Source organism: Sapajus apella, unplaced genomic scaffold (genome assembly GCF_009761245.1).
Source record: "Sapajus apella isolate SASKATOON/1434 unplaced genomic scaffold, GSC_monkey_1.0 scaffold51, whole genome shotgun sequence".
NCBI classification, from domain to species: Eukaryota; Metazoa; Chordata; class Mammalia; order Primates; family Cebidae; genus Sapajus; species Sapajus apella.
This window is the reverse complement of record NW_022436991.1, coordinates 8588138-8609022: the sequence shown is the minus strand read 5'-3', so window position 1 is coordinate 8609022 and position 20885 is coordinate 8588138. Positions and strand designations below refer to the sequence as shown.

Here is a 20885-nt window from a genome sequence, read left to right as displayed (position 1 = left end):
GTGTGTGCATGTGTGTGTGATAAACGTGAGAAAGCTGCTAGTGAGAGATCTCTGGGGGTTTGCCAGAACTTTCTTCATCAGTTACCTGACTGTCTTCCTAAGGGATTGGGATGTCTGGGCCTCCAGTATGACAACAGAAATTTAGGTAACTTCTGTGCCTTATCAGGCACCTCAGTTTTAAAAGAAGAGCTTCTTCATTCCCAGCCACAACTGGAGTGTGGTGGTCATTAAACAATCACTCTCTGGGGAGCACCCACCCTGGTTTTAGGGGGCACTCAGGAAGCACTGAAGGCTCAAGAGGCAGCCCCTGAGGAGGGGGTGAAGTGCCCGAGCTGGCTCCTGAAGCCTGGTGGAGTTCCCCGAATGAGGACAGAGCCTGCCTGCACAGGCTCTCCCAGAAAGGCAGCCCTTTGGCTGGGAACTAGCTACTTACTCTCTGGGATGGATTTCCACATTCTGCATGTGCTGTGCTCACTGGGTCTGAGTCATACAACGCTGAGGGACTCACAGGTGTCCCTCCCTGTCTGCTCACAAGCACAGGTGCCTTTGGGGTCTTTCTGTTAGAGCCCCTTCTGACTGCCAAGGTGGGTTGGTATTTTATGGAGGACAGAATTGACAGGCTGTGAATGGGGATAAACCCCTAGTAGGCACAGCTCACCCTTAGGCTCCTATCAGGTCCCTGAAAAGTCTTGGGTGGCAGCAAGAATTGCCCTTAGAGACACTAATTCCTTTGCCCCTGAGAGACTCTCCAGAATAAGCTATCAGATGAAACAGGTGGGCGGCAATTCTGTGGCATCTTTAGTACCAGGGTAGGGAGAAGCCTGGGATAGGCTGGCAGAGCCAAGGGTGGGATGGGGGAGGCCAGAGGAGCCCCAGAGCTGAGGAGCAGGCCCCCCGGGGGAGATTTTCCCCCTGGAGGCCCGGGCGAGAGGCACCCATGGGACACTCACCGCTGAAGCCCCCACCCCATTCCTGCTGTTCCCAGCCATTTTAAGACCCAGGAAAGATCAGAAGACAAACAGGAAACCAAATCCTCTGAGTGTTATTAGGGAGGAGAGTCAAACCATTCTGGACCCCAAGGGGGTGGTGGGCCTGGGAGCGCTGAACTTCTTGGGCTGACTTCTTCGCTGAAGCATCTTTGGTTTTTCTTTTGGGAGAGCTGCACTTCCCAGTTCTTTTCCTGAATGGTTCTTCAGGGAGGCCATGAGGAAGGCACACTGCGGTGGGATCGGGAGGGTCAGTGGCACCCCCAGCCACTGTGGGGACACACACACACACACACACAGACACACACACAGCAGGAGGGACTGCATCCACTGGAACCTCTGACATCCCCTGGACTCCTCTTTTTTGTCTCTAGAAAGCAACGTGGGGCTGAGAGGGCTGAGGACCAATCCTATGAACAACAGTAAGGGCCAGATATGGGGGTCTGAGATGCACAGGCCCTGGGCTAGTGAATGCCTGAGGGTCTCCAACCCCCATGCCGACAAGTTACATCAGCTACGCTAGTAGGACAGGTGCTGTCGTCTCCCCATTTCGCAGATGAGGAAACTAAAGCTCAGAAGCCGTCATCACAGAGTTAACAAAAATTCTGGACAAAAAATATAGCTATCACGAAGCACTGATCAGACTGCACATAGCCCCGCTTCTTTGTAACTGAAAGTCACATCGCACCAGATCCTGACTGTTCACATCCCCGTTGTTCCTCTAGATAGAATTTCTGACGTCAGAATCACAAGACTTTTGTTTAAGAATGGCTTAAGATGTTTTTCAGGCCCAAATTCCAGCCAAGCAGCTGATGCCAACCAGTTTGAATTCCCCCAGAGGAACAGGAACAGCACAAGAACACAACTTCTTCACCTTCTCCACCTATGACTTCAGCCTGCACCCAACTAGTCAATGATCTTCACTCCAAAACCCTTAAAAACCCTAACGCCCAATTCCTTGGGGAGATGATTTGAAGCTCCCTCCCATCTCTTCCTTTGGCAGCTCTATGATTAAACTTCTTTCCCTGCTGCAGCCCAGTGTCTCAGCGTATCAACTTGCCATGCATATCTGGCAACAGATCTGTTACAGTCACAGCTCTGTGAGCTTAAGGTTCTCATCTAAGGCCACCTTACCAGTGTGTAGAGAAACTTCAATTCAAACCAGGTGGGTCTGGTTCCAAGGCCAGCACCCTGCCATTGTGAGACACTGTGGCCTCCACTGTGGGCTGGTCAGCTCACCGCATGCCAGGGCCGAATCCAGATGCTGGCCGACTCATGGTGTACAACTCAATGCCTTTTGCCCACCATTTCCTCAACAGCCTGACAGGTTCCTCAACAATTATTCTCAATCAAAGCTCCAGAAGACACCATTCAAAGGTAAATAAGGATCTTCTGGAAAGGTGGATTAAACTGTCATTGCCCATTAACACTATATGAATGAATGAATTTATCAGATGAGGGAATGGAACTATGTGCACCTGAGGGGAAGGGATATTTATTCACTTATCTGAGTCTTGCTCTGTCGCCAGGCTGGAGTGCAGTGATGCGATCCTGGCTCACTGCAATCTCTGCCTCCTGGGTTCAAGTGAGTCTCCTGCCTCAGCCTCCCATGTAGCTGGGATTACAGGCACGTGCCACCACACCCAGCTAATTTTTTTTTTTTTTTTTTTTTTTTTAGTAGAGACAGGGTTCAGGGTTACACCATGTTGGCCAGGACGTCTTCTCCTGGCCACATACGCATGGCAAGTCTCAATCTCCTGATCTCAGGATCCACCCACTTCGGCCTCCCAAAGTGCTGGTATTACAGGTGTGAGCCACCGTGCCCTGTCTGGAAGGGATATCTAAAAAGAACCCAAAGGGCCCCTTTCAGGGAAGACGGTGCAGGCACGCAGGTGGAGCCACACATCTGCAGATCCAGTGACCACGGAGGAGTAGAAGGTGGAGACATGGCCCTGCCCTCCCAGGAGTCCACAAATCCAGTCTGGGAGGTGAGTCGTTCTGCAAGTGGTGGAGTCCAGGAGTCTCCTTCACAGACTCCTCCACTTTACTGCCTTGACCATGGCCTTGCTACGCACCCTCTGTCCGTCACTGTGGCTTGAACTGCCCCAAATCTCCATCTCCAGCCATGTGTTTTCTCACCTGCCTGTCGGGCACCCTCACTCGCTATCTCGCAGGCTCTGCAAACTCACCCTGTCCCAGACCCACCTTCCCTGCACCTCTCCATCCTTCCATGGGTTCTTTCTCCTGTCTTCCCTATCTTGGTCAATGGTATCACTGTCTCCTGCGTGCCCCAGTGAGGAGCGTGGGACTCACTCTCTTACACTGCACGTTCAATCACTTGCAAGTCTGGGGAATTCTTCCTCATTCATTGCTCTTCACGTGATCTGGCCCCTAGCTACCTCTCTTATTGTATCTTGTCCTGCTCAACTCCCCTCTCTGTGGAAGTAACATTTTACTGGTCTAAACTAATAGGCTAGGTGGCTCATGCCTGTAATCTCAGCACTTTGGGAGGCTGAGGCAGGTAGATCACCTGAGGTCAGGAGTTGGAGACCAGCCTGACCAACATGGTGAAACCCTGTCTCTGCTAAAAAAAACACACAAAAATTAGCCAGGTGTGGTGGCGGGCACCTGTAATTCCAGCTGCTTGGGAGGCTGAGACAGGAGAATTGCTTGAACTCAGGAGATGGAGGTTGCAGTGAGCCAAGATTGCACCACTGCACTCTAGCCTGGGTGACAGAGTGAGACTCCATCTCAAAAAAACAAACAAAAAACCCCCCAAAAAACCAAAAACAACAAAAAAAACCCTAACTAATAACAAAGAGCAAGCCATGGAAGGTCTGGGATGTGAAGGACAGAGGAAAGAGCAGGTGCAAAGGCCCTGAGCTTAGGAATGAATTTAACAATGAGCTTGATGTGTTCAAGGAACCAAAGGAGGCCAGGATGTGCAGCATACAGACCTAAAACCAATGGCTTCTAGGAGACACTCGTTTCCTCTGCAGCCTTGGGTCTCAGTGGATTAGGACGTGAAGGGGGAAGCTGACGTGGGATGAGGTGTGTCCCCCAAAAGGACATGTTGAAGTCTGAACCCCCAGGACCTGTGCATGTGGACTTACATAGAAACAGGGTCTTTGCAGATGTAATAAAGATATAAATTAGGGTGAGGTCATATTGGGGTAGGGTGGGCCCCTGATCTAATCTGATTGTCCATGTAAGAGAAGAAGGGACACAGCCGGAGGGAGAAGAGCCATGCAAAGACAGAGGCAGAGACTGGAGCTGTGCTCCTCAAGCCAAGGCATGCCAGAGATTGCTGGTGACAAAGACTCCCTCCCTGACCAAACTTTAGCCAGGCTCCTCTAAACCATCTTCTCAATGAGGCCTTGACCTTGGCCTGCTGAACTCAGTTTTGGCAAAGAATTCTGCTAAGTCAGTCTAGTGAGACCTGTCCCATCCTTGATATCCAATCAAGTTCTTCATCTCCCATATGAGATATCTTTTTTTTTTTTTTTTGAGATGGAGTCTTGCTTTGTCACCAGGCTGGGGTGCAGTGTCTCGACCTCTGCTTATTGCAACCTCTGCCTGCTGGATTCAAGTGATACTCCTGCCTCAGCCTCCTAAGTAGCTGGGACTACAGGTGCCTGCCACCACGCCCAGCTAATTTTTGTATTTTTAGTAGAGACGAGGTGTCACTATGTTGGCCAGGATGGTCTCCATCTCTTGACCTCGTGATCTGCCCACCTCAGTCTCCCAAAGTGTTGGGATTACAGGCATGAGCCACCCCTCCCAGTCAGTATCTTTTTAAAAAATGATTTAAAAAAATTCTTTAATACAGATGGGGTTTTGCCATGCTGCCCAGGCTGGTCTCAAATTCCTGGGCTCCAGCAATTAGCCCACCTCAGCCTCCCAAAGTGCTGGGATTACAGGTGTGAGCCACTGTGCCCGGCTCTGTTTTCGATGTCTAAGCCTTTGGTCTGCCTTTAGCAAGAGCCCTGTTTAGTAAGAATCCTTTTACCTATCATATCTCTCCTGTTCTCTTAGTAATTTTCCATCCAGCAACTCTGCTCATTGGCTATCAATCTCCAGCTATCTTTGCTATTATTTGGAGTTGAGTTCAGTCTCTCTCCCCTATTGCAATAGTCTTAAGAAAAGTCTTCCTTGTCATTTTAAGAGAACAACCAGTGCAATTAAAACAACAATAACAACAACAACAACCAAACACCAATTGCTACCAGAAGCCAGGAAGGGGCAAGGAAAGATTCTACCCAGAGCCTTCAGAGGGAGCCTGGCCCTGCTGGCACCTTGATTTCATACTTCTAGCCTCTGGAAGTGAGAGAATCAATGGTCGCTGTTTTAAACTGTCCAGTTTGTGGCAGCTACAGTAGCCCCAGGAAATGAATACAGAAGGCACTGTAGTCATTGGCCCTCGCCCAGGGAATACCTTTTGGGAGTAGTTGAGAGCCTTTTCCATCTCAGACATGATGGAGTTGATGTCATCACTCTCATAAATGCCTGGAAACAAAGCACATCATAAGCATGGGAGACAGGGTATGGATCCTGGCAGGTGTCCCCATCATCTGGATACTAGAAAGCCACCTGGAGGTGACTCAAGGGCTGGGCATGGTAGCTCACTCTTGTAATCCCAGTACTTTGGGAGGCGGAGGAGGGAGGATTGCTTGAGGTTGGGAGTTCGAGACCAGCCTGGGCAACATAGTGAGACCCCTTCTCTACCAAAAAATTTTAAAAATTAGTCGGGTGTGGTGGTGGACACCTGTAGTCCCAGCTACTCAGGAGGCTGGGGTGGGAGGATTATTTGAGTTCAGGAGGTTGAGGCAGCAGTGAACTATGACGGCACCATTGCACTCCAGCCTGGGTGACAGAGGGAGACCCTGTTTCTAAGAAAAAAATGTTGTTTTGTGTACCATGTACAACTACCTTGCCAACCATGTGCCATGAACATACCACCCTTCAAACTCTGACATTAGGGTGCCTTCTAACTCTGACATTCTATGACATTCTAAAATATATATGTTTTTAATTTTTAATTTTTTCTGTAGAGGTGGATTTTTGCTATGTTGCCCAAGATGGTCTCGAACTGGCCTCAAGCAATCTGCTTGCCTCGACTTTCCAAAGTGCTGAGATTACAGGTGAGCCACCATGTCAGAGTTTTACTTTTTTTTTTTTTTTTGAGACAGAGTCTTGCTCTGTCACCCAGGCTGGAGTGTAGTGGCATGATCTCTGCTCATTGCAACCCCCACTTCCTGGGTTCAAGCGATTCTTCTGCCTCAGCCTCCCAAGTAGCTGGGACTACACGTGTGCGCCACCACACCTGGCCAATTTTTTGTATTTTTAATAGAGACGGGGTTTCACCGTGTTGGCCAGGCTGGTCTCAAACTCCTGACCTCAAGTGATCCAGCCCCCTCGGCCTTACAAAGTGCTGGGATTATGGGTGTGAGCTGCTGCGCCCGACCTACTTTTTTTAGCTTAAAAAAATTGCAGTAAAATATACATAACATAAAACTCACTATTTCAATCATTAAAAAGTGTACAGTTCGGTGGCATTAAGTGCATTCCCTTTGTTGTGCAACCATCACTGCTGTCTATCTTCAGAACAGCAGATTTACATTTTAAAATGTGATTTTTACAAGCTGCTTTTCTGGAATACATCTGTGGTCTAAGGGAGCTATGCTGGTGCTGAGACAACAATTTGGAATGAGCTGAAGGGACAAGGAAACACTCATGTACCTGTGTCTCCAAACCAGTGGAAGCGGCCACCTGCAGCCCGGGTGACCTCCCGGTAGGCAGTGGCTGTGTCGGTGTGGCTGGCATAGCAGGCAGGCGGCGTGGTGTCCATCTTTGGCTCACCCACGTAGAAGAGACACACGTTCAACTGGAGGTCACAGCCGCCACAGGCCTCGGCCATGTAGGCGCTGAGTGTAGGCTGGTGGGAAAGAGAAGGCAGGAGGGGCTCACGGCTGAGGGTCTTGAAGCTGTGGGGCTCCGGACAGCCCAGCCTGGTCATGTTCCTCCAGGGCCTTCTCTGTGCCTGGTCTAGTCCTTGGCATGAGGATGGAAAGAGATGAGCCTGGGTTGCAGTTTCTCTCAATATTTTAACAGAGTGTGGCCGGGGAGCTGGACCTGAGAGCCTCCTGACATCAGGCGTGGTCTAGATCAGTAGCATCCACATCCCCTGGGAGCCTGCTAGAAATGCAGACTCCCAGGCCCCACCCCAGACCCACTGAACCAGGATCTGCACTTTGTATGTATGTATGCATGTATATTTATTTTAAAGAGACAGGGTATCACTCTGTTGCCCAGGCTGGAGTGCAGGGACATGATCATAGCTCGCTGCAGCTTTGACCTCCTGGGCTCAAGTGATCCTTCTGGCTCAGCCTCCTAAGTAGCTGTGACTATAGGCACATGACACCACACCTGGTTAATTTTTTATTTTTGGGGACAGTTTCACACTTGTCACTCAGGCTGGAGTCTGGTGGCGTGATCTCAGCTCACTGCAACCTCCACCTCCCAGGTTCAAGTGATTCTCCTGCCTCAGCCTCCCGAATAGCTGAGATTACAGGTATGCGCCACCACACCCAGCTAATTTTGTATTTTCAGTAGAAACAAGGTTTCTCCATGTTGGTCAGGCTGGTCTCGAACTCCTGACCTCAGGTGATCTGCCTGCCATGGCCTCCCAAAGTGCTGGCATTACAGGCATGAATTCACCACGCCCGGCCACGCCTGGTTACTTTTTTATTTTTTATTTTTGCAGAGACAGGGTCTTGCTATGTTGCCCAGGCTGGTCTTGAGCTCCTGAGCTCAAGTGATCCTCCCTCCCCAGCCTCCTGAGTAGCTGGGACTATAGGCATGTGCCATCATGGCAGGTTATTTTTTAAATATTTGTAGAAATGGGGTCTCACTGTGTTGCCCAGGCTGGTCTCCAGGGTCTGCAGTTTAATAGCATCCTTAGGTGCTTGTCTATACATTAAAGTTTGAGAACCACTGGTTTAGAAATCATGCTGTAGAAACCTCGGTGAGGTTTCCACCTGGGGGAAGACGAATGAGGCTGCAAATGATAATGGACATCCAGGACGTGGTCTACCCACCATATCCTGGTCGGGGATGCCCCCGGTGAAGAGGTAGATTCCCTGTGATTGGTGTTTATCTTTGTCCTTGAAGTCCACTTCCACAGCCTTCCGCAGGGCACTGAGAACGTTCCTGCTGCCCTGACACCGCAGGTTCAGGACCCACCTAGGGAGGCAGGAACAGCCACGCTGAGGGCGTTGGCCCATGCCCAGGGCATACCTTTTGGGAATAGTTAAGAAGCTTTTCCATCTCAGACGTGATAGAGTTGATGTTATCACTCTCATAAGGTGAAGACATCCAGGTGGGGAGAGCAGCAGACAGAGGCACCTGTTTTTTGATTTCTGCCCATGGGTGTTTGGGGTTCAGGAACTCTAGAGAACTACTTCCTGATGGAGAGGGGGACAGAGAAAGCAACGCCTGCAAGTCTTCCCTCAGACACAGCCCCACAAAGTCTGCGCATCACCTACCGCCAGGCACTTTGTAAATTGTCGTGGCTTATGGGAACCATCTCAGGCCTCCAGCTCTCAATTGTGCTTCCAAACCTTTAAGAAGCAAAGAGAGTTTGTTCTTAGCCTGGGGGGAGGTTCACTTGGCAGCCCAGCTCTTTGGACTTTGCAGGCTTTTGGAGGAACAAAATTCTGATGAGATCCCCTAAAACATGAGGATGTCACTGGCCTGGGCCAGCCATGAGATTTCCTTGAGGGTCATATGGTCTCAACATACTTGAGCCAAGACACAGCGTGAGCCAGCTTTGATCAGCTTCCTTTCTGAAGTGCTGAGCTACGACATGTGGCCCCCTCTTTAACCTCCCCTAGCATGGTCCCTGTCACCCCACATTTCTCCTCTCTATCCATACTATAGTTTTTGCTTTTGTTTTTAAATACACATCTATGCGATCAACAGGATTTGGTAAAGAAAAAATATATACACATCTAGCCTGGGCAGTATAGCAAGACCCTATTTCTACAAATAAAATATTAGCTGGGTGTGGTGGCACATACCTGTCGACCTAGCTACTTAGGAGGCTGAGGGGGGAGGATCACCTGAGTCCAGGAGGCTGAGGCTGTAGTGAGTTATGATTGTGCCACTGCACTCCAGCCTGGGCAACAGAGTGAGACCCTGTCTCAAAAAACAAACCAACCAACCTTCAAATCCAGAAAACCTACATTGTTTCATTTGTCTCATAAGACAGAATTGAAGATCCTTTTTTGTTTTGAGATGGAGTCTCACCCTGTCACCTAGGGTGGAGTGCAATGGCGCTATCTCAGCTCACTACAACCTCCACCTCCTAGGTTAGAGTGATTCTCCTGCCTCAGTCTCCTGAGTAGCTGGGATTACAGGCACATCCCACCATGCCTGGCTAATTGTTTTAGTATCTTCATTAGAGACCGGGTTTCACCATGTTGGCCAGGCTAGTCTTGAACTCCTGACCTCGTGATCCGCCCACCTCAGCCTCCCAAAGTGCTGGGATTAGAGTCATGAGCCCAGCCTGAAGATCCTTGAGAAGAGGATTTATACCCTTTATGGAGGAAAAGTTGTCCCCTCTCTAGGGGGGACTTTTAAGATTAATGCCTCCCCCTGAGCTTTGACCTCATCACCCATCTCTTCTGAGACTTTGTCCCACAATTCCCCCCTCACATCCACACATTCCCAACTCTCCCCACTTCCCTCTCCCCCAGGGCCTCTCTACCTGTTTCAGACTCTCTATACTTAACAAGAATGTCCTCCTTCCCCTGGGCAGCTACTGTATGAGCAACTTCGCTCTTTCCTCTTTCCCCTTATGGACAAGCTCCCTGGAAACACAATATACCACCACTTCCTCACCTCCTCAACCCATGCAGCCAAACTTCCGCCCTGATGAGGGTTCCCTGGTAGAGATGAACAATGCCCTCCATTCCCCTGCCAGTGGAAATATATTCCTATTATCGTTGAATAATAAACCCAGTTTCAAGTGATTCTTATGCCTTAGCCACCACAGTAGCTGCACCACTGAGACCGGCTTAGTTTTGTATTTTTAGTAGAGTTGAGTTTCACCATGTCGTCCAGACTGGTCTCAAACTGCTGGCCTCAAGTGATCGATTTTCCTCAGCTTCTCAAAGTGCTGGGATTACAAGCGTGAGCCACCGTGCCCAGCCTTCAAAGATTAGCTGGGTATGGTGCTGTGTGTCTATAGTCCCAGCTACTTGGGAGACTGAGGCAGGAGAGTTACTTGAACCCAGAAGGCGGAGGCTGCAGTGAGCTGAGATCATGCCACTGCACTCCAGTCTGGGCAACAACAGAGTGAGACTCTGTCTCAAAACAAACAAACAAACAAAAAACAACAAAAAACTATACATATAGTTTTTAAATTAAAAATACTAGATATGTACTATATTTAATTATATATAATATATAATTTTAAAACTATACTAACATTTTAAAACTATGCATATTATATATAATTTTTAAAACTATATATAATTTTGAAGTAAGTTCAAATCTTACTTCAAAACCTCTCTGATCTTTGTTGTATTTAATTCCAAACTATATACAGTTTTTAAAATTGCATATCATTCATCTATATATACACACATAATTTAATGTATACATATAATTTAATTTATTTATTAAAACAGAGAAGGGATCTCACTACATTGCCCAGGCTGGTCTCAAACTCCTGGATGTAAGTGGTTCTCCTGCCTCAGCCTCCCAAGGTGCAGGGATTACGGGGGTGAGACACTGCACCTGGCCAGTGTCTAAATTTATATATATAATTTAAATTGAATTTAGAATTGGAATACTAAACATTTGAAAATAGTGTGGCTTGCTGGAGCCAGGCTGAGGACTGAGAGACTAGGACATGGCTGGGGTCCTTCCTTTTCTCTTCGGCCTATTTCATCTTGGAAGCCAAATGGGCCAAGAGGGCTGAATTACTTTATCCTGGTTGATCAAGCGGTGTGTTTTGGGGCTGCTTATCACCTTCGCCCCAGTGGGACAGTCCTGTAGCCATTTAATTATTCAATGCCCCAAACAAGATCATCCAAGTCAGATAAACCGATGGCTATCCTAGGAGGCCGGGGGCCCATGACGTCAATATCTGTTGTCCAGCTATGTCCAAAGCCTCAGCCCAACGACAGCGTCCAAACACACACGACCCACCCTTGCCCTCAGGAGCCAGGAGCCAGGAGCCACGTACGCGATGAGGTTGAAGTAGTCCTTGTTGGACAGCTGCTCCTCCAGCAGCAGCCGCAGGGAGTGCTGGATATGAATAATGTACATGGAATTGGTCGCAGAGATATCGAGCAGTATAACCACCCTAAAAGGAAACACAAGCTTTAAGAGGAGAATTGAATCTCTGAGATAATGTTTATTTTGTTCCATTTTACTATTTAAAGTTTTTTTCCAGAGGAATTTTGCATGCCAAATTCATAGCTGGCCAAAATCCTCTCTGTGGTTTTAGGCCAACAGAGATGGGCTTACCATGGTAGATTAAAGGGGGTCATGGAACCCCCTGCTCTCCCAGGAGATGCTGTAATGGAATAAAGCCTGACGGTGGAGATGGTTTAAGAAGTAGGGACTTCATATAATGATTTTCATGGATTTAAAGAATTAGCATTCAATATTTTTATATGTCAGATACACACACACACATACACACATGTACGTGTGTGTGTGTGTGTATATATATCTTTTTTTTTAAGATTGTCTTTCTGTTGCCCAGGCTGGAGCACAGTAGTGGGATCATGACTCACTGAAGCCACAACCTCCTGGGCCCAAGAGATCTTCCTGCCTTAGCTTTCCAAGTTGTGTTGACTGCAGGCACACATCACCATGCCTGGCTAATTAAAAAAAAAAATTATTTTTGTAGAGACTGGGTCTGTCCATGTTGCTCAGGCTGGTTTTGAACTCCTGGCCTCAAATGAGCCTCCTGCCTTGGCCTCTCAAAGTACTGGAAATACAGGCATGAGCCACCACGCCCACCATAGGTTGGGGTCTCTGCAGGGAAAACAAAAACCAGGTGAGCAAGTAACATAAGGAATTAGGTGTATCTGGGCTTCTTGGAAAATATTTTTATCTTTTTGTTTGCTCTCTTTCTGTTTTAAGATCTCTAGCCTCAGTAGGTCTTTCTCTCATTTTACTACTTCAAATTTATGTTCCCACCTTCTGCCCCATTTTCATTTTGAGATAGCTATGGATAGCAAAAGAAAATCCATGGGATTTACAGCTGGAAGACCTTGGTTCAAGTTCCACTTCCCACCAGCTGTGTGGCCTTGGGCAAGTCACAAAACCTCTCTGATCTTTGTGTAAGTAGTTTAACTATAAGCTACTTATAAGACTTCTCATAGGGTTGCTTCAAGAACAAAGTTACATAATAGATGTATAGTGGCCAGGTGCAGCGGCTCATGCCTGCAGTCCCAACATGTTGGGAGACTGAGGCAGGAAAATTACTTGAAGCCAAGAGTTTGAGACCAGCATGGGCAACACAGTGAGACCCTGTCTTTAATAATAATAACAAATGTATAGTATTACAAAATATAATACTTTGTAAATGTTAATCTATCAAACAAGGTGTCGAATCATAATAATGACCATGATAGATACTATGGTTTCTTCCAATTCGGCATCCATTACCTCATCTGGCAAGAGCATCCTGATTTTCCTTTGGGCAACACCTCTGCCTCTATCAGTCAATGTGAGTTGAGTGAAGCTGACCCCACTCCAAACTTCAGGGATGGGCATTTGACCCTGGCCAATCAGAACAGCATAGCTCTGACTGGGTGGGAGGATCCATTCATCCACGAGCCATTTGCTCTGGCCAGGGAGAGTGTATGATTTATTTATTTATTTATTTATTTTTTAAGCTACAGGGACTCTGTCTGTTGCCCAGGCTGGAGTACAGAGGTAGGATCATAGCCCACTACAGCCTTGAACCCCTGGGCTCAAGCGACCCTCCTGTCCCTGCGTCAGCTTTCTAAGTAACTGGGACTATAGGTGTACAACACCATGCCCAGCTAATTATTTTATTTTTTGTAGAGACAGGGTCTCACTATGTTGCCTAGTCTGGCTTCAAACTTTTAGCCTCGAGCGATCCTCCTGCCTTGGCCTCCCACAGTGCTGGGATTGTAACAATCCTCAGTGACACAATGATCATATTATTAGCATCAATGATGGTGGTGATGGCTTTTTCCTCCTTTGGGGGCTCTGCTGAGAGATTGTCAATCCCTAACCTAGGTGATGATTTCTGATGCTACCAGCAGGGTATTCGTGAATCAGATAAAGGTCATGTCACACACCAGACCCATGAAGGATAAGAGCCCTCTTTAAGAACGGTACCTTTTTTCACAGACAGTGCCCCAGATTCTTCTGCTGGCCAGGGATAGCCACTCAATTCTCCTCTCGTACATCCGCATAGTTCTGCTGAGCTGTTTCTGCAGAAGCATGGGCCACAGTGAGTAGCTGCTCAAATGCTGAGCAACCAAGGAGCCTGGGGTATACCAGGGTGGGCTTCAGGGACTGGTGTATCAAGTCCCTGGGAATCCAGGCAGTATAATCATTCCACTAAATCATGGACAAATTTGCCACAAGACCAGAAAGGGAAGAGTCACAAGGTATTTCAAATGGGGGAGGAAGCAGATCTTTCCCCAGAGGATTAGAGGTTTTTTTTTTAAGGCATTGAGGTCCCTGCCTGGGGAGGAGGTGGCCAAAGCCCCAGGGGTCCTGTAGGTGGAACACACAGTGCCTCTTCACAAGAGGGAGTTTAGTCAATGGCTTGGTGACACCACAGCCCAGGGGGCCTTCCTCCCGTTCCCCGTTCCTGTATCCTAGTTTCTGACTGATTGAACCCATCACTGACCTGGTACTCATAGAGGAAGGGTAGGTCCACATGAACGTTCTTCACTGTCCCATCATGCCATTCAAACTGTATCATTGCCTTCTGTACTCAAGCATGGGCAGGAGGATGAGCAGGCGGACAGAAGCATATGTAGTTTAATTTGGGCACTGGTTCTCCAAATCAGATGCATGAGAGGGAAGCGGGGTCTGAACACATTTGAGGTTGGATTGAACTCCCTCCCACATCTCCACTACACACCCCCCAATACCACCACCACCACTACCAGGTCATTACCTTGTCTGGAGCTGGAAGCAGAGAGCCTTAAAGAGAGCGGTCCCCAGAATGGACCATGCCTGACAGCAAGCCAGGCTGTCTCCCTGAGAGGCTGTTCTGAACATCAGAGTTATGAAGATATGGTTGGACGGTTTTAGTAACAGAGAGCACAGGAGACCTTAAAATATACTACTTAGGTTTGAGAACCCAGACAGGCCTTCACAGATGCTTTGAAAATCCAATTTGTTCCTCCTGTTTTTTCACCCTCCACCAAGTCATCGTGTCCATCTCTCTATCACTCCATCCATCTAGCCATTCATCCACGCATTGATAGACCTACATGTCCCTTACTCCTCTTCCTTTCAGTCTTCCATCTTTCTACTATCTTTCTATTCACCTATTATTCCTTCCTTCCATTTCTCCATCCTTTCCCTCCTCCCTCCTTCCATCCTTACTTTAATTTCTACTTTCATCCTTTCACTTTTCCTTTATCCTATTTTGTCATCCATCCTTCCATTTTCTCTTTTGTCCTTCCATCTGTTCAGATTTTCATCCATTCACTCATCCATGCATCCATGCATCCATCCATCCACTCATCCATCCATCCATTTATCCATCAATCCATCTATCCGTCTATCCACTTATCCATTCATCCATCTATCTATCCATCCATCCACTTCTCCATTTATCTACTCATCCATTTATCCATCTATCCATCCATCTATCAGTCCACTTGTCCATCCATCTATCTATCCATCCATCTATTTACCTACCATCCATCTATCCATCCATCTGCCCATCCATTCATCCATCTCTCCACTCATCCATCCATCCATCCATCTATGCATCCATTTACCTACCCATTCATCTATTCATCCATCTACCCATTCATCCATCCATCCATGTTTCCATTCATTCATCATTCTTTTCCTTCTTGTTGCCATCTTTCCTTCCAACTACCTTCTTAGCCATGCAGGAAACATTCATTGATTTCTTACTCATACTAAACAGGGTATACAGAGTTGAAGAGTTTTCCCTCTATACTTCATACTTGATAGGGATTTAAATATGTAAACATTCATGCATTAACACTTTATGGGAGCAATAGTAGAAGTCTGCATTAGGTACAGCGAGGACATAAAGAGAGCAAGTCTGTTCTGTCTGAGTTGGGAGGAGAAAACCTTCATGAAGGAGGTGACCATGGTACCTGGTTTATCCCTCTTGCCCTGTCTCTCAAGTTCAATTTTCAGATCTTTGAAAACCAGCAGTTGCAGTGGATTTGATGTGCATTCTAGGGTCCTGGGTGGGAAGCCTGAATCCCTGGTAATTCTTGTTGCCAGAACAGTTAAGAAGGTGGGAAAAGCCAGAAGGGAGCTCTCCTGCAGGGGACTGGAGAGAATTATGAATCTGAATTACCTCATGGATAGTCGATGATACTGTTTTCTGGAGAATAGGTACAAATTCCTCCACAGGAGAAAATGCATTGGGTGCCAGGACCTGATATAGACTTAATTTCTTGGCTGAAAAAAATAAATTGTGAGGTTGGAGGCACTGCTTAGGAAGCTTCAAAGGGTTCAAGCCTTTTATTTTACTTTATTGAGATAGGGTTTTGCTCTGTTACCCAGGCTGGAGTGCAGTGGCACGATCATAACTCACTGCATCCTCAAACTCTTGGGCTCAAGTTATCCTCCTGCCTCAGCCTCCCTGAGGAGGTGGGACTATAGGTGCACACCACCACACACAGCTAATTTTACTTTATTTTTTTTATAGAGATGGGGTCTTGCTATGTTGCCTAGGTTGGTCTCAAATCCCTAGCTTCAACTGATTCTCCCTTATTGGTCTCCCAAAGTGCTGGGAGTGCAGGTGTGAGCCACTGTGCCTGGCTGGGTGTCAATCACCTGGTTCCTGGTTTCTGCCCTCTTTGGAGATTTACCTTTCAGACCATTGACCTTAAGCCACTCTGCAGAAGTCTTGTCCAAGTTTGGAAACTCAATGGTGAGAGGAGCATCATGCTTTGGAGGTTTAGGCAAGAGGCTTACGAGTGGCCCTTTTGCAATCTCTGTGGAAATCTAAATGAAATGAGAAAGCTCTCATTACATAATCATCTTTCAGAGCTGAAAAGTCCTCAGTCTTCACCCCTACACCTAGTCCCTGCAAGTGAAAGATCTTAAACACTCCCTGGTAGATTAAAGGCGGTTTTGCTTTTCCCTTCCATTGTCCCCTCCCCTTCCCTGGTGATTTCTGGAATTTCCAGGGGAAGAGGGAGGTGTACCCAGCAACTGGCTTGCTCTCACAGTGGCCCATCCTCCTGGTTCCTTCCCTAACCTTATCATGAAGATCACCATCATGGGCCCCAAGACGACAGGTCGCCCCTCCATGCTTCAGAGAACTAAAAACTTCTGCACCAAATAACTTATGGAGCCCCCATCTGGCCACCCTGTGGCCACATTTACAAAGTAAAGAATGGAGGCTCTGAGAGGTTAAATCACAAAGAATGTATAAGTAAAACACAGAACAGCAAGTCCCAAACTTCAGAGATTTCATGAATTTTGCTATATCTGAGTATTACTGTTATTATTTTTTTAAAGAATCAACATGTAGCATTAAAGCTTTTTAGTTATTAATTTTACTTAATTTAAAAAATTCACTCCCTTTCACCATTTTAGAAAGAAGATCTATGATGACCATAATGAGCTATTTTTAAATAGATACCATTTAAAAAATATATTAATCCATGCAACACCTAAAATCATCCTGCAAACTACAAGTAGTACATGCACTTCGTTTCGGGATACTTTTGGCAAGGTTTTGGGCCTTAGACCTGGGTTCAATCCGTACTCAATCTACTTCTGTCTCTGCAATCTTGAGCAAGTTATGTAACCTCTTAACTTCAGTTTCCTGTAAAAAGTAATAATATACTTACCTCAGATAGTTATTAAGATAGTGCATTTAATAATTAAACATTGTGCCTATCTTATAATGAGCACTTAATAAATGAGAACTATTATAATTCTTTTTTTTTTTTTTGAGATGGAGTCTTATTCTGTTACACAGTCTGGAGTGGAGTGTGCAGTGGCACCATCTGGGCTCACTGCAACCTCTGCCTCCTAGGTTCAAGCGATTCTCCTAATTCAGCCTCCTGAGTAGTTGGGATTACAGGTGCCCACCACCATGCCTGGCTAATTTTTGTGTTTTTAGTAGAGACAGGGTTTCACCATGTTGGCCAGGTTGGTCTCGAACTCCTGACCTCAAGCGATCCACCTGCTTCAGCTCCGAAAAGTGCTGGGATTATAGGCATGAGCCACCACACCTGGCCAAGAACTATTATAATTCTAATACTAATTGTTATTATTGTATTTATATATTTTTAAAATTGTTTTTTGAGACAGGGTGTCTCTCTGTTGCCCAGGCTGGAGTGCAGTGGTGCCATCATGGCTCACTGCAGCCTCAGTCTCCCAAGTTCAATCATCCTCCCACCTCAGCCTCCCGAGTATCTGGGACTACAGGCACATGTCATCGTGCCTAGCTAATTTTTTAATTTTTTGTAGAGACTGTGTTTTGCCATGTTGGTCAGGCTGATCTTGAACGCCTGGACTCAAGTGCTTCTCCGGCCTTGCCTCCCAAACCACTAAGATTTCAGGTGTGAGCCATGGCTGAAATGAGAATGACTTTAAGGCAGACTAGTCTGGGTAGCTGAGGTTTTCATCATTCTCCAAATTGGGGGTAAGGGAGGGGACAGTGGCAGGACAGAGGGGATGGCAGGAGCCTGCTGGTCTTTCTCCAAAATACATTTTACAATTAGTAAATCCACCAAGATCTTTCTGGGACCATGGTGGGCCCACCCAGCCCACCCAACTCAGAGCTCTGGGGTGCAATGGAGGGTGGGCCTTGCTTTGTTTCACTAAGAAGTGACAGGCACCGCAGCTGTGCCCTCTACGAACAGGTGAGAAAGAGGAATGAGGCCAGCCGAGTGCTGCTGGGAGAAGGTCCCAGAACTGATGTTTGCACCACCTACCTCCTCCATGGTGCAGGTGAGCCCCTCACAGGGGCTGCTGTGCTGTAGGGCTTGCATGTGGCCGAGGAGGCTCTGGGCCTTCTGAATTTCTGCCAGGAGCTCATCCACGTCCCGGCTGGTATAGAGCTGAGGGTGGCAAGAGCAATCAGACATCCAGAATCACCTGGCTACCCACAGGGGCCAACCCAGGAAGGGGCAAGCAGCCAGGCCAATGCCCAGGCAGAGGGGCAGACTCTCTCCGCCAGGCCTTATAAACCAGGACCCATGTGCCAGACAGAGTCTGCAGACATGCTACACTTTGTTTGTGCAACTGGCCTGCTGTGTTTTTAAAACAATCGAAGGATTTTCTGACTGTGAAAGTGTAAAGAAATACTTTACACGCACTAGGATGGGTAGAATTATTATTTATTTATTATTACTTTTAGAGAAAGTGTCTTGCTCTGTCAGCCAGGCTGGAGTGCAGTGGTGCAATCATTGCTCACAGCAGCCTTGAACTCCTGGGCTCAAGTAATCCTCTGGCGTTAGCCTCACGAGTGGCTGAGACTACAGCCACATTCTACCACGCCAGGCTAATTTTTAATTTTTTTGTAGAGATGGGCTCTCACTATATTGCCTAGGCTAGTCTCAAACTCCTGACCCCAAATGATCCTCCTGTCTTGGCCTCCGAAAACACTAGGATTACAGGTGTGAGCCACTGTGCCTGGTCAAGCCACAGGGGAGGCTGAGGCGGGTGGATCACCAGGTCAGGAGTTCGAGACCAGCCTGGCCAACATGGTGAAACCCCATCTCTACTAAAACTACAAAAACTAGCCTGGCATGGTGACAGACATCTGTAATCCCAGCTACTTGGGAGGCTGAGGCAGGAGAATCGCTTGAACCAAGGAGGCAGAGGTTGCAGTGAGCCAAGACGGCGCCATTGCACTCCAGCCTGGGCGACAAGAGCGAACTCCATCTAAAAAAAAAAAAAAATTTCTTGAACCAGTCAGCTTCAGTCATTTACTTTACCTTCCTAACCTCTGTAGTCTGAGTCACTTACAGACAAGAGTCTGCGCAATGAGGTATCAAGATAGGGTGCTGTTTGAGCTTGTCTCCCTGCTATGAAAGGTGGGGACGGACTTTGTGACCTTTGTATTCGCTTGTGAGATGCAGACACTCATTTACTCATGGTTATAATGGTAGGCAAGACACAGCCTGGGAGCGACCAGATGATTGCATTCTTAATCTTCCAAATGGATCTACACACATGTTCGCTAATTGTTGCCTCCCTTGTGAACACGGGGTGGTTGATGTCTAGTTATTAACTGGGACAAGGACAGTAATGGATGGATTGGTACAGAATGGATTGCTCATTTCGCTCTGCAGTGGGTCCCCTGCAATAGCAGGAGTTTGTCTGGGAGAGAAAATCAAGGCAATTCAGACTGAGTGATTTGGTGGGAGCAGAGCTGGGCTGGGGCCTCTAAGAATGGCAACTGGAGAGTGATTGAGGCTTCTGCAGGCAGGGCTTTAAAAGGCCTCTGCACTCCCAGGCACGTAATCAATGCATCATACAGGCTGACCAAAGCATCTCTTGTGACTTCAGGTTGTCCCTGTTCTTCCCAGATATTAATTCTAACCTGGTTTTACCTTTGTAGCCTCACTGAATACAGATGGGGACAGGGAGAAGAGGAGACACAAGTGTACAGCGTGGTCCTGGCCCAGATCTCCTGGGTACAACCTTGGAGGCAGACAAGGAGAGAAGGAGAGGGGCCGTGTGCAGGCACCGTGGCTTACCTCCATCTTTGGGCTGTAGCAGTGGTAGTAGCCACTAATAGCTTCTGCAAGGTTCTTCAGGACAGCCTGCAGGGATGGGGACAGGGTCAGCCCTCTCCAGTGCAACACCAATACTCCAGTAAGCCTTTACCTTGACTGAATCTCCCGGTTATCCAAAGCTTCCCATTTTACCAAAGGGAGGACCAGGCACAAGTATGGGTGTGTTCTGGCCCACAGCTCGGGGGCCTGTTCAAGCATGGGGCCTCAAAGACCAGCCCAGCTGAGTACTGCCAAAGCCAAGGGACACCTCAGAGGGTCTCAGGCACTCACAGGGGGCATCTGATCATCGCATTTGTAGGTGATGAAGTGGACATTGAGGTCTCTTCCCATGGTGGACTGCTGGATGTAGTCGGACAGGATTTCAGAAGGCTGATCTGGGCTGGCGGGGAAGGCAGAAGAGAAGTGGGCAACCTAGGTCAGACCACTTAGAACATTCCAGAGCAACTTGGTAATTCCCAGGGAACATCTACCCATTCTTAACTGGCCACCTGTGTCCCAGGTCACCTATGCGGGATGCAGGGCTAGGTGGACTGCAGGCCTGGCTCCCTGCCTCCTCTGCAGATGGGCAGCCTGTGACTGCAATCCTTCCCTCTTGTGTGTGTGAAGAGTCATGATTTTCTTTCTCTTTTCTTTTCTCTCCCTCCCTTCCTCCTTCCCTCTCTCCCTTCTTCCCTCCCTTCCTTTCTTCCTCCCTTTCCTTTCTTTCTTTCCTCCCTCCATTCTTCTTCCCTTCTCCTCCCTTCCTTCCCTAATTTTACTTTTCCTCCCTCCGTCCCTCCCTCCCTCCTTCCTTCCTCCCCTTTTTTCCTTTCCTTCCTTTCTTTCCTTCCCTCCTCCCTCCTCCTCCCCTCCCCTCCTCTTCCCCCTCCCTTCCCTTCCCCCTTCTCTCCCCTCTTCCCCTCCCCTTCCCTCC

General features: G+C 47.7%; 1 protein-coding gene across 8 annotated transcripts in view; it reads right to left on the bottom strand.

Annotated features, from left to right (window-relative positions):
- Positions 1-20885, bottom strand: part of VWA3A (von Willebrand factor A domain containing 3A) — a 68694-nt gene that overhangs the window by 21228 nt on the left and 26581 nt on the right. For 7 of the 8 annotated variants that reach the window (XM_032242906.1, XM_032242905.1, XM_032242907.1 and 4 more), the window contains 13 exons: positions 20243-20351; positions 19934-19999; positions 18164-18289; positions 16082-16217; positions 15565-15668; positions 13897-13977; positions 13377-13471; positions 11239-11358; positions 8531-8605; positions 8084-8228; positions 6726-6921; positions 5422-5492; positions 1065-1217 (listed from right to left, as the gene is read on the bottom strand). In XM_032242906.1, the coding sequence (XP_032098797.1) occupies positions 1065-1217; positions 5422-5492; positions 6726-6921; positions 8084-8228; positions 8531-8605; positions 11239-11358; positions 13377-13471; positions 13897-13977; positions 15565-15668; positions 16082-16217; positions 18164-18289; positions 19934-19999; positions 20243-20351 (1477 nt within the window). The remainder of the gene's footprint in view (positions 1-1064; positions 1218-5421; positions 5493-6725; positions 6922-8083; positions 8229-8530; positions 8606-11238; positions 11359-13376; positions 13472-13896; positions 13978-15564; positions 15669-16081; positions 16218-18163; positions 18290-19933; positions 20000-20242; positions 20352-20885) is intronic. The other variant, XM_032242909.1, reaches the window with a different exon arrangement.